Source organism: Neltuma alba, unplaced genomic scaffold (assembly GCF_004799145.2).
Source record: "Neltuma alba isolate B1F8T4 unplaced genomic scaffold, ASM479914v2 tig00000255_pilon, whole genome shotgun sequence".
Classification (NCBI taxonomy): domain Eukaryota; kingdom Viridiplantae; phylum Streptophyta; class Magnoliopsida; order Fabales; family Fabaceae; genus Neltuma; species Neltuma alba.
Window position 1 is genome coordinate 441,127 of NW_021631979.1, and position 14,577 is coordinate 455,703.

General features: G+C 30.8%; 1 protein-coding gene across 1 annotated transcript; it reads right to left on the reverse strand.

Moving 5' to 3' along the window:
* Positions 1-262: 262 nt before the first annotated feature.
* LOC114762965 (homeobox-leucine zipper protein ATHB-13) lies at positions 263-2,134 on the reverse strand. The gene is made up of 3 exons (XM_028952593.1): positions 1,710-2,134; positions 1,207-1,586; positions 263-877 (listed from the first exon to the last, which is right to left on the reverse strand). Exons 1-3 carry the CDS (start codon positions 1,846-1,848, stop codon positions 500-502), a joined length of 897 nt encoding a protein of 298 aa, XP_028808426.1. The 5' UTR covers positions 1,849-2,134; the 3' UTR covers positions 263-499.
* Between the last annotated feature and the right edge of the window lie 12,443 nt (positions 2,135-14,577).

Sequence of the window (14,577 nt, forward strand, 5' to 3'; positions counted from 1 at the left end):
GCACAGTGCAAGGTTTTTGATTCATTCCAAAGTAAGCAAAAAGATTTTGAACGGCACAAGCATGAAATTTCCTTGTAAAGTTCTGTCATTTCCCATTAACTCATCCACCAAACTTTACTCAATTCTGTGCATGTTTTATTTTTACTTAACAACAAAAATGCATGGGGCTTAACCACAGATAAAACGATGTTACTTTCTAAGATTACCGATGAAGTTTTTATTTCTCTTGGGAGAAAAAAAAAACTAGTTATAGTATGCTAAGTTTTAGGACAAAAAAAAAAGACTGGCACTTTATTCTCCGATACAAAACTTTTCAAGCCTCACCACAAGAAAATTTCTAACTGTCTTTCAAGTAAGATCTCATCATAAAGTGTATGTAGTAATATAATTAATTACTAAACACCCTCTTGGATATCATTTTCATCACCCATGATAGAATAAAAAAACTACATCTCAATTTGAAACAAACTCGCTGATCCCCATATCTATATAATATGTTTCAGTTGAAATGTTGCTGCTCCAACCATGGCCAGAACCCTGATTGATCATCGATCCCACAAAACATGTTGCTCAAGTTCTCTTCTTTCGCCATCTGATCTACCTTCTCGCACTGATGAAGCTCTGGTCTTGAAGAAGCTTGAAAGAGCTGGGGAGCCACTCCTCCTGATGCAGAAGGAGGCCTAACAGAAGCAGAAGAAGATGGAAATAAGGTTATGCTTGTTTGATGTGTGGATAGATCAGGACTATCCATAGTTGGTGTTCTTGTTATATCAAACTTAATCTCAGAACTGTTCTCACTTCTGTTGCTGCAAGATCCCTCTGTTTCTTTGTTGAGGTTGATTGATTCAGTAGGCTCTCTGTTCTTCAGTGCAGATATCTGCACCAGTTTGAGTACAAGGAAGATGGTTTAATTTCAATCCTACTAAACCCAGAAAACATGTCACTGGGAGGAAAATGAAAAGTGGAAAAGCTGATCATAATGATGGGGGGAAAGTAGCTTTTGTGTAAGTGAGGAGTTCTGAATTACACATGTGAAAAAATGAAGAAAAGGGTGGGGGGAGGGGGGAAAAAAAGAAAAAGAAAGAAAAGGGCACAAGTATGGTATAGAAAAGAAGGATCATCATGATTACCAGCCTTTTTATGGGATTGAATCAGAACAATCATATACATCAGAACAACGGAAAAGCATCATTTAATAAGACTAACCTCAGCTTGGAGTTTTTGGTTCTGAGCTTGAAGAGAATCATTATCTGCCTTAAGAGCATCATATTGCCTTTTAAGAACATCATAGTCTTTCTCGAGCTGCTTAGTCTTCCACCTAGCTCTTCTGTTCTGGAACCATATCGCGATCTGTCTGGGCTGCAATCCTAGAGCCCTTGCAAGCTGCATTTTTCTCTCTGGTTCAAGCTTATTTCCCAGCTCAAAGCTCTTCTCAAGTGTCTTAACCTGTTCCGTGTTCAGCCTCCTTTTCTTCTCCCCCGCCTGAGACCCATCGTCAGACAAGTCTTCCTCAGCATTATTAGCTTCTTCACCCAGTTCAATTCCTGGAAATGACACGCATCTCTTACCTAGAAAAGAAGGACCCCCTGCGAGCACACCGACATTTGAGATTCAAACCCAGTGTTCAAAACTAGCCAGGTCAAGAGTATAAATGAGTGGATTTCAATTACTGTGTTATATATTTATATATATAGAGAGAGAGAGAGTACCGTGATGGTGATAATCTTGTGGAGCACATGAAGTGAGGAGAGAGTTGAGAGAAGGAGGCTGATGATGGTGGTGGTGGTGGTGGTGGTGATCTTCTGGGTGAGGGGTTTGAAGCATAAAATTTGCAGGGAAGAAAGCCATATTATTGACGATAGTATCTTTAAGAGCTCATGGTCTTGTGGAGATCAGTGAGAAGAGAGAAGATTTCTAGACTTGTGATGGAAAGAACGAAGATCAGAGACTAAGGTCTACCTCATGTATAACATCTCCTTTGCCTAAATTAGTGTCTCTTTCAATCAGAGAGAGCATGGAAAATTTGCGATGAGGGATGGCTTTTATACCTCATCAGTTTTCTCTAATGCGAATATTTGAAAAAGAAAAATGAAGCTGGGAAGACGAAGAAGAAGGGGAAAGAGCAAGAAAGAGATATCTTTGAATCTATAGTTCAATTAGTCTCCAACTTCCCCATATATATCACTATTTTTTTTCCTTATTATCCATGAGTTACTGGTGTGAAATTTAGAAATTTAAAAGATAGTCCAATATATAAAAATATAAAAAAGGAAAAGCAATTTGTTGAAGATTTGAGGGGGAAAAAAGAAAAGAAAAAGGACATAGGCAATCAATTAGTTAGAAGTTCAAAAGACAGAAGGAAAAGAAAAGGAAGACAGAGTGGAGAAAGCTAGCTTCTGTGCATCAACATGTTCAATATTATTATTCCTTTATATGTGTAAGTGCATGTGTAATAAGGCCATGCATAAGTTGTAATTATTTTCCTAATGGTAGATTTAGCTTCTCTCTTAGGAGACAAGTAATGGGTTTTCCTCACTAAAGACAGTTGTCTTAAGAAAAATAAAAGTCATGATAGGATTGGTTATTGCAGCTAAACATAATTTTTTTCATGCTCTTTGATTCCATCCAAGGGAAAGATATGAGATCTTATAATGATTATGATGATTCTCTTAAAGAGAAGAGGGTGACTTCTATTGATGTTAACTATCTAATTGCTTTTTGATTGGTTGGGTCACATGATTATAATTTTTCTTTTACTCCCCTCTAGTATCAATTATAAGGAACAATTTTGTGAGTTGTGGTGGTTTCCCTAATTAATGATGAAGTAATCCCTCCAATGCTTATTACAAACTTTAAATAAGTAATACGCAGATACCAAACAATAGTTAAAATTAGTTAAAAGTAATAAATATATTAGAAATATAATTTTATTTTCAAATATATCCTTATAATAAATGAGAAAAAAGATGAAAAAGAATATATGAAAAAATGTGATACGAAAGTATGGCCAAGGAGACAGAATAAATACTTAAGGAAAAATTTTAAAAATGTATTAAATATTAAGACAAACCCAAATTAAAGTTAATAAAATGGATCACACCCTTTCTCAAATTTGAAGCTTAGAAGTAGGATTGAAGGGGGTAGTTTACAAGATTCTAAGAGTAATTAAAATATTTTTCCTGAAAAGCCTCTAATAAATCAATATAATAGACTTTTAATGAACACAAATGGATGAAAAAAATGAATAAATTTTTAGAATCTGACTATAAACTTCTTGGTATCTGTAAATTGGGTAATTATTTCCTTCTAATTAGGAACCAAAGAGAGTATTAAGAAGCTCTTAATAAAGAAAGGAACAAAATCCATGAGATACCTGGCTGTGAGTGTGAGGCAGTATAATATTTTAAATTTTTATATTTGTTATTAATTGTTGGGCTTTTTCGTGGAGGCGAGAGGGGTTACTTGAGAGAAAAGAGAAATTAGTTGGCTATATATAACTTTAAGTCCAAATTGGATTGTGTTAGAGAGAGGAGAGAGAGAGGCAGGAATCTAAGGTGAGATGGGGCCAATGTGGAGTGAGGGTCAGGGGTTGTTGCCTAACCCACCAACAGGTATCATGCATTACGACGAAGGTCTTTCCCATCAGCCATTATCCATTTGCATCGATTTCAGCATATGGTAAAATACCCAGTTAAAAAATCACAGCAGCCATCAATCCAGTAAAAGGAATTCCATAATCCTTCATTAAGATTCTGGATTCACAATCAAAAAACAGATAAAGTTTTAATCTCTTTTTTTCCAAAATCCACGTAACTTAATTCCTGTGAGTTTTCACTCAATTATAATTCATAATATCTAAACTTTAAATTATCACAACTTAATTCCTATAATTTTATCTACTTAAAATTTTAGTTCCGAAACTTCATTCATGAGACAATGTATAATTTTAGTTTTAAAAATATATGGCCTAATTTTTTAAAATAATTAAATTATAGAGATCCATGTTGAATCAAGTCAAAGTTTATTTAGAAACCGAACCAGTTAAAACTATAAAAATTAAGATGTACCACATTAAAGTTTAAAAATTAACTTATAATTGAGTTATAGAAACCAAAGCATTAATTTTTCCTTAAAAAAAACACTAAAAAGAATTATTCCCACCAGTCCTTATTTATGGTTTTTTTTTTTTTTTTTTTGCCCTTTAGATTTCTTCATTGGTATCCGGCGCTAACAGCAACCGACTAGTCTGGTTTGTAGGAATATAGGCTCACAATGGGGAAACCTAACTACTATCGTGTAATTATGCCGGTTGCATACCAGGGCTCGAACATGATGCCACTGATTAAGTTTGAATGACCCACAATTATTTGATTCAAGCACTCGTTTGTTGTACTTTATGGTTTTAGATAAAAGTAAATCTGAAATTTTTATTTTTGTCATTTTCAAACAAATTTAATGACTTATTCACCTCTCATTAATTTTAGTAAGATAGTTGAAAGAGTCTTATAATAAAGATAGGAGACACCACCTGTTTAGGAGCCTATGGGCAAATAAATTGAATACTAATAGCCGTTAAATAAAAACTGCAACTTATTAAAGCTGTAAGCTTTAAGAAAGTGACTATTTCAAAAATTGGATGTAAAAGCAAAAACCTTTGTTATCAGTACTGATGAGAAAATGAAAATAATGTTCCCCTTCTTGAAGAATTCACAACGATAAAACCATTTAACATCTCCACTTGAAAAAATTTTTCAGGTCTCTTTTTGTCTCGTTCCCAATTTGCCACTACATTTATCTGCGTCCGAGTTTCCATGTCAGTGCTTCTTTCTTTATTTTCTCAGAATTTAAAATACAGTATGAACATATAGAATATAATAAACGAACATCATTGATTAGTTTAGGTGAAATCACCTGAAAGAAACTAATAAAAAATCGACAGACAAACACACTTAGAGTTACCTGTTAATCTCTCTACCCCTAGGAGCCAATAAGGAGATTTGTTTGATTTGATTCAAGAGGGAACACATCGATCTACTTTTTCTTTCAAATTTATAATTTTTTCAAACTCTCTCTATTCGCTACATATATTTAAAAAGTTTTACATCAATAAAGTAGAATCCACGAAAATAATTGGATGGGATATTCTAAAAATGACAAAATTTAGGTTAAGTTAATCATATCTATTAGGTCATATTCATAGGTGAATTTACAAATGCACATACGCATTTAACAACTAACAAATATGATTGAAAAACTTGGCCTAATAGATATAAACAAGTTTTTACTATTATTGGTAGATTGGTTCACAAAAAGATGAACAGATAAGTCCATTACAATCAAATACATAAATATGACACCCATGTTTTTCCCCCCAGTAAAATCGGGGGTTTCTTTTGTGCGAAAGTTTGTGTTTGAATTGAGTTTTACATATATTAATAAATAGCAGACGTAAATTAGGATGAGATGAATTAAAGCGAGAGTAAAGTTAAAAAGTCCCAATCCTCTTTTTAAAAGAAACCGCAGGAAAAAAAAAAAAAACGGGTGAAATTTTGATCTAAAGGGTTCTTCTTGTTTTATAGATACATGCATGTTTGTGTGTATTATAGAAAAATTATAATTAAGTTGAAGCATTCAGTGACTAAGGCATACGGAACTTACCATTATAACCCTTCTTTGTTGAGTATTTTGGCAACAATGATTAATAAACTAATTTGAGAGATTACGAACAAATAACAGATAGAAATCCTATATATGCAAAACAAAAGGAAAATTTAGATATCAAATGCCTGGATGACAATATATAGCAGCAATTAATGATGAAATACACAGGAGGGAGCCTGTTTATTCATCTCATCATGATCAATTATAAGAGCCAAAACCATGATTTTCTTGAAATTTACTCAAACACCCTTATATATGCAAAATATTAATTATTGACCCAAAACAAAGCATCTGTTGAATTGGTGAAGGATGGTAGCTTCAAGATGAGGAGAGTGCAACAACGATGAAGTGTAGTCCTAGTGGTGAAAATATATAGATATGTCAAAGAAAATCAAGTTCTTACTATGTAAAGGGGGAAATTAAATCATGAAGTACCAAGCTGAGGAAGGACTATATAATTACTAAAAAAATTCTAAGAAGAAGTAAGCAGCATGGATTTTATTGTTATTTTCAGTACTAGAACTTGTTATTGGTGATTATATATATTCTTTTCTTAGAAGTACACAATAAATTTTTTTCTTTTTCTGTTTAAACCAACTATCATCAGTTGAGATATATTTTTAGTGATAGTTTGATCATCGTCAAATTGGCTACCTTCAATTTAGTCATTCAAATTATAATTTGTTATAGCTATTTACAACAAACACGCACAGATGATTTAGTATATTTTTTGCAGCACAACGACTCACTTTACAGGTGACCCACAGATAAAGAGAAACAAGGGCAATGTACCTTCATATGAGAACTTTGCATTTAAGAAGTAAACAAATTAGCAGTACTACTCTGAACTTCACTGTTGTTTTCCCTTTGGGGTTCCTTCTTATTAACTCATCTTCCTCGTTGAGAATTCAAAGGGCAAAGTTTAAGAGAAACACATAGGACCCACTTAAAAGGGGTTAATTTTGGAGCATATGGTCCCAATTTGGCGAGGCCAGCCCAGCCATGAACATATATAATATAGCAGATAGATATGGGCACAAGTTATTTTCAACTGATTTAACAGCTTCGAGACTTTCTGATACACACACACACACACACACACACATCCGTTGATTCAACGTCTCAAATTGAAGCTATATATGATTTTGACACCATTATCGATCTAATCTGAATCATCAATGCGAGTCCTTCTTCCTAGACTTGGTTTTCTGGTTTTTGACCAAACCTCATTAAAGGCATAGTGATCCCTTTCAAACACAGTTCATTCACAGAGGAAAAATGATGCAATCCATATTAATAATGTCACCAAAAAAGATAATTCTTCCTTGCTTAAAAAATTATAAGATTGTACATTGGGAAGATAAATTATAGGAATTATAACAATTTAACCAATTTCAAATCAATATATATGAGATGCAACAAGCTGTATGATTTACAAAGCCGGTAATAATATATTTTTTCAGCCTCAAACTCTAGAAGATATGCGCGCGCGCGTACACATATATATGCCTAAATATATAACTTGAAGTGATATACTACCTCCGATCCTAATTATAAGAGCTAGTTAACTAATTTAAGGAGATTAAGTAAGAAAGTTAAATTAGTTATTTATAATAAATATATGTTGTCTTTCCTAATATATCCTTACTAATCAAGTGTATTGGCTAAAACTACCATTGTTAGAAGAACTATCTTAGAAAAAAATACATAAATATTAGGAACAAAATGGATTAGAGTCTTATATTTAAGACCAAAATAAAAGTCAAACGAGGTCTTATATTAAATATTGGAGGTAGTATAAAAGACATCAATTTATGCATATACTACCTCCGGTCCTAATTATAAAACATTATTTATAAACTACAAATGAAATCTTATAATTAGGATTGAAGGTAATATTGTTTTTATGTTACTAATTGTTTTAGGAAATATGGCACAGAGGTATTTCTATAGGATATAAAGAATAAAAATTATAGAAACAGTATATTATGCTATCATAATTGATAATTCATAAGTAGTAAATAGTGTGATTTATTCTTTTTATATAAAGGAATCTCATGTAGTAGTGTATAGAAAAATCTATGTTCCACTATAAACTACATGGATAAAAAATAGGAGGCTTTAGATCAACGTTTTATCATTGGATTAATAATTATTAAATTGACAGAGACTTGGGTTTACAATTATCATTTTCATCATAGTTGAGTTATGGTAAGACAAATGATACTAATTTGTTATGTATCTCAGATTCTACGTACTAAAATTAGAATTTGACAAACAAGTACTTCCAAAGCATGATGGAGAACAAACATGCAAATTATGAACCAAGTACGTACTAGGGTTCTTTTCATAGGCAAATTTTTTTTTTAAAAAACAAAAATCATTTATCATTAGTTCGGCCCTTTTCTTCCGAAGACACATGTGTGTGTGCGCGCAAGCATATATTACACTAATCATTCAATAACTAATCATCCACCTTTTTTTAATTGAACGTCTAGTCATAGTTAAATTCTCTGAATAGACATTTAGATTATGCCTGTCCTCTAGTTTGGCGGTTTCCCACTGAATTGTTTCTTCCTTTGATGCATGGGAAACCCTAGAATGACTTGAAGATTTTGTAAGGTAGCTTTTGATCGTTTCGAGAAAAAGAAATCATGAGCAGCCTTTGATTATTATAGAATTTAATGGTATATATTGATAACATAATTTTTAATACAGTCAAACTTTTAATTATTTGAGTTTCTAAAATTTTATACAACTTAAAACATCTATTTTTTTAATTAACGAACCACCTATAATAATTTCAATTGAGGTTGAAAAATAATAAATTAATAATAAAAGGATTGATCAAAGAAACACACTAAGAATATATGTATGTACCCTAATAAAGTATGTGAAAAAAATGGGGGGGGTGCGGAGGACATGAAATTTGAAAAATAATTATTCTGTTTTTGCTTAAAAATTTATATTATTAATAAGGATCTTCTCATCCACATGTTCATATGCTTCTGCATTGTTCAAGCAAATATTTAATCCCATGTGCTATCCTTGCTTGACGCCTTCACCTTTATAGAGAATGTTTCCTTTTCTTTCTATTCTTTATTTTCAAAATCTTTAATTTTTCTAATTTTTGAGATTTTCGTTTTTGAGAAGACTTGCACTGATGGTGATTTGTGAACCACAGATGTTTTTCACTTTAAAAGTGGATATAAAACTTTTAATGTTGATCATATCACAAAAGATAATCTTTGGAATTTACGTTTACTGAAATAATTAAAATTTCTTCTGATTAATAATAATTTGCATATGTAATACGATAAATATTATCGCATTTCTTAAAAATTAAAAAAATTAAATATACATGAAGAAAATAGAGTCAACCTAGGGGAAAATGATAAGTTTTATTTACACAAATTTTATCATCGAAATTTGAAGATTTGAGATTATTCTTTTACACAAGCGCGCGCGCATCTCTCCTCGTGGCCATGTAGTCCAAATGGCCCATCAGAACCGCCCATTGCGGAGGAGATCCCTAAATTGACAACGCCATGAAAGTGATTTTCTATTACTGGTCAATATAAAAGTAAGAGACATCTTTTTTAACATAGTTGTTACTTGTTTGTAGTTAGGACGGATACACTCTTTTCTCTCTCTTTGTTTATTTTTTTTTAAATTAAATTTTTTTTTTCAGTTTTGAAAATGATTTCTTTTTTTTTTTTTATGACTTTGCATAATATGATTTCATGATCAGTATCATCAATGGGTCAAAGAATATCTTCATTATTCATCTTGTTAATCAACAGTTTACGGTATGAAGTGATCAATTTACAGTCAAAGAGGAAAAAAAAAGTGAGGGTTCCATTTACATATACTACCTTCGTACTTAATATAAGAGCTAATTTGACATTTAACTTGATCCTAAATATAATATTTCAATCCATTTTTTCTTTCATATTTATTCATTTTTTCACAGTAGTCCTTATAATAGTTGCGCATATTAAATATTTCATCAAATAATAGTTTTAATTAATACATATAATTAATAATGATATTCTAAGAAAAATAACAGCTATTTATTACAAATAACTAACTTAACTAATTTTTTTAATTCCTCTAAATTAGTTCACTAGGTCTTATATTAAAGATCGGAAGTACTCCCTCCGTTTCTTATTATAAGAGACATTTGATACTTATAGCATGTTCCTATATATAAGAGACACTTAAAAGTTTTTTCTATTTTTATGTGTTGATTTCCTACTTTACCCATATTTATTGTCTCCAACTCACACACTCTCTCCCTCCCATTTCTCTTTCTTTTAATGATCTAATTATTCTCTCTCATGCTCTCTCTCCTTATTAATGAGGGCATTTTTAGAAAAAAAATTATACTTTTTATACATTGATTGTTCTTAAGTAATTTTAACTGTTTTTTTATCAACGTAATTCGGTTATTCGTCTCTTATAATAAAGAACGAAGGGAGTAGTATTCACAAGGACATATGTGTAAATCCCTCTATTGATTCATATGGTGGAAAAATCCTACTATTGCTTTGACATTTTTATTGTTGAATGATGTATAAATTTTTATGGGTCACGTAAAACTTCCTCAAAATTAAAACCATGTATAAATAATGTTTTTTAATCTTTAAAACTTAATACTACATACCTATGATGTTTAATATAAAAGCCAAATAACTAATTTGAAGATATTAAGAAAATTAGTTAAGTTAGTTATTTGTGACAAATGCGTGAACTTCTTACAATCAATAAGAATATTTTAAGAAAAATTGGAGACAAAGTAGATTGAGATCTTATATTTAGGACTAAATTCAATTTTTCAACCAGGTCTTATATTAAGGACCAAAGGTAGTAATAAGCTAAGTTTATGCATATAGCTTCGAATGTTCAATTTCTTAAACATTATTTGTGCGTGTTTTTGTGTTTATAACCCATCTAACTGTTTTATGTGCAAATAAAGCCATTAAGTTTCAAGCTATTTGCAAATATATAATGAAACACAAATAAAAGCATGAAAGGTATATGTATAACCCTAAAAGTTTAGGGAGGTTAATTTATTGTAAAGTTTTAAAGATTTGGGATATTATTTAGGATTAAAGTGCAACAAGCAATTTGAAGTATTTTCTCAGGTACGTTCAGTACCGTAAAATATTTTTTAAAGTGCGTCTAGTACCTAAAAATATTTTTTTTTTGTGCATTCAATACTAAGGCAAAAAACATATTTCAAGGTGTTAGACACATTTAAAAATATTTTTGAGTACTAGATGCACAGGATGTTAGATGCATCTAAGAAAATATTTATGGATGCTAGAAACAGTTTAATCCTATTATTTATATGTGATATATGAAGTTAAGATAGTTTTGTATAATTTAGTATTTTAGTTACTAAATGTTTTCCAAGCAATGAGACTTACTTTAATTTTAATGAGCCTTTAGAATCTAAATTACTTTTTTTTTAAAAAAGGAAAAATAAAGGGGGCTCAAAAAAGGGAGGAAAGGGAGAAAGACAAGGAAGTGACATGCGGACCATTTAAAGTAGACAGATTACCTGCAACTAGAAAACAAGGCACACTTGCATAAATGCCACACACGGTTTAAGTTTGCTATGGATCTTTGTCCCCAAGATGAACTTGAATGTATAATTTCATTGGTATCTCTGGTGCTTAATATTATATAAGACCCAACTAATTAATTTAGAGAGATTAATAAGGTTAAATAAATTATTATTTGATATATGAATTATTTAAACATTTATATTTGTCAAAAAAATACTTATCCGATCCTAAATATAAGACTTATTTTATAATTTATACTAAAAAATAAGTTTTATATTTAAAACTGCAAAGTACTTTTTTGAAAACAAAATCAATTCTAACGCATATATTTTCAAAATTTTTAATATTTTATAAAGTTTCTTAATTTTGATTATATTATAAAACTTCATAATCTTAATTTTTCATTCCACTTATTAAAACTTATTTATTGAACTTTCTTTTATAAAATATATTTCAACCTCATATCTTTGTTCATCATACGATGTAAATAATGTAAATTTGAGAGGGTAAATGAATCATCCAAATTTATAATTAAAAATTTTTAAACGTATTGCAATTTTTAAACATATTTTTGTTACAAACATTTATAAACACATTTAGTCAAATATATTTATGAAAAGAATTAATCAAGTTTTTATGTTTAAGTTAATTAAATTATTTAAGCTTTTGTCTCAATGTAATGAAAATACTAAACAAATAATTATTTACAGGAAAATAAAATTTAAAAAAAAAAAGACAGAAAACTCTTAAATTCTTAAAACCGATTTTAGCCAAAAGAATTTAGGATTGAGTGTGATGAAGTGTAAACTAGTATATAAGATTTATTATATTATACTTTTTAACTAAGAAAAACAGAATACTCTTAACAGAATTAATAATTTAGATTTAAGTGTGTATTTTTAAAATATATAGGAGGTCCATGTAATTAAGATAAAATACAAGAAAGATTTGAATATTTTACTCTATATTAAATTATTTTCGTAAAAATATAACTAAATAACGCATTGAAATTAAAATGGGTTCCTATATTAGGCAATAAAAGTGAGACTTGTCTGATTGCCAATAAAAACAACCACAACATACATAGATATGAGTATGAATGACCCAGCAGATAGAGATACAAAATGTGGAGGCCTAAAGGCTAAAAGACATCCATTATAGCTGTAATTTCCCAGCCTGTTGTTCTGGTAAATAGCACGAGATCCTCTTTTTGATGCTTCTTCCTTTCGCAACACTATTCAGTGTACAAGAGCAAAGGAAACTCGTGAAGCTAGGTTTCAGGCCCCATCACCAGTTGGATTTTCATTTCTACCACTAATTATTTTTTATATCAAATTTTCTAGCGAAAAAACAAGTTATTACCTCTGGTTCTTAATGTAAAAGTTAGTTTGACTTTTAATTTAATTCTAAATATAAGATCCCAATTCATTTTGTCTCCAATATTTATTTTTTTCCCTCAAGTAATCCCTATGGTAATTGTATATATTAAAGAGTTATTATCAATTGCTAATTCAAACACACATGATTAATAAAAGCATTTTAGAAAAGACAATATTTATTTATTACAGATAAGTAACTTAACTACCTTTCTTAATCTTTTAAAATTAGTCAATTAGGTCTTATATTAATAACCAGAGATAGTACAATGTAACTTTAAGAAAATAGCTTAGAAATTATTAATTGAATCTAGCCCTAATGTTTTTTTTTTTAAAAAAATATTGATAGTAACTTTAATAATTGAAAATACTCTTTTGATCCTTAATATAAGATCTAATTGTTGAGTTAATTTTGATCATAAATGTAAAATCTATTTCTCATATTTATTAATTTTTTTAAATTACTCCTATGGATGTTCTCTCAACCATAATTAAGTAGGAGAGGGGAGAGGATATTAAGGAAGATAATTATGGTGTTTTAAGAAAAACATATCATATTTTTTTTTATAATTAATCAACTTATCTAACCTTTTTAATCTAATCAAATTAGTTAAATAGATCTTATATTAATAACTGGAGGAGTAGTTACTAGTATTAGACTATGCATATCATTATATTGCACCAAACCTGGGAAATGTATCATATCATTTAGGACTTCTAAATAACACGGTTTGTTAGATTTTTTACATTATTTTTTTTTGCCAAAAAACAAGTCCAATTTATTAATCACCATAAAAATCAGATACAAACACCAATAGCCGAAGCCAAAGAAAACCACTCAAAAAAACCTAACCATACAACCTAACACACAAAAAAACTCACCAGATAAGACCAACACAAGGACAAACAAGAACAAAGGGAAACAAGACAATAACAACGAAAGAACTAAGGACCAGAACTAACCAACACCCTCTTTACTCCAAACATAAAGAGCAGAAGAGTTTACAAAGGTATTAGCAGAAACATCAGATCTTCTTCCAGTTGAGTCAGCTAAAAGAAGTTCTTGTAAGAGTGGTGGTGCTGTAGTCAGCCACCCATTGGGCTCCACCTCTCTACTACCTGCTGCTGCAAGAAAATCCGCAGCTCTATTACCTTGGCGAGATACCAAGGAGAAATTTAAATCAGTAATGCTATCAATCAACTGAAAAATCTCAGAAACAATAGACACACTTTGCCATTCAACCTTATTAAGCGACTTGGCAAGAATAATTCTATAAAGTTCTTCACAATCGAATTCAATGCAGATCTTCTTCCCTTCAAACTTATTACTTGACAACAAGGCTTCCTTCACAGCTAAACACTCAGCTTGGAAAGCCGTGTAGGCTCTACACTTTTTCTGCAATCCTCCCAAAAATGCTCCATAACCATCTCTACAGATTACTCCTAACCCAGCTTTACCATACTGCTTCGAAAAGGCTCCATCAGTATTAATTTTCACAGTACCAAAATTAGGAGCAACCCAAATTGAATTTCAGACAAAGCCAACCCTTTGTCTTACAGATCTCTTGCTATCAGTACAAGTTTTAATATTACATACCTCACGAACCAGCATAGAAGCTGTTGAGATAACCTTTTCTGGGTCTACTCTTACTGCATTAAACACCCAGTCACACCTTCCCTTCCAGATTTCCCAGCAAATGGTAGCAGCAAGAGCTTTACCCTCTTCATTAATCTCCTTGTTGTCAAGAAATATAGATTCACACCATTTTTTAATACTGACAGCTTGATCTCTGTTAATCTGCAAAGTCAAGGAGCAGCCAAACCAGCATCTAGAAGCCCAAGGACATAAAAGAATCAAATGTTCAATTGTTACCACAAATTGAACAGATATCATCATGACCGCATTTTCTTTTCTTTAGTGCTTCTCTAGTAGCAAGGGCTCCACTCATCATTCTCCAAAGGAAATG

Coding starts and splice junctions, on each gene's coding strand:
- LOC114762965 (XM_028952593.1), bottom strand. CDS start 1,848: ATGGCTTTCTTCCCTGCAAATTTTATGCTTCAAACCCCTCACCCAGAA. Junction 1,587..1,709: donor ACAAGATTATCACCATCACG/GTACTCTCTCTC, acceptor GTGTGCTCGCAG/GGGGTCCTTCTTTTCTAGGT. Junction 878..1,206: donor ACCAAAAACTCCAAGCTGAG/GTTAGTCTTATT, acceptor AAACTGGTGCAG/ATATCTGCACTGAAGAACAG.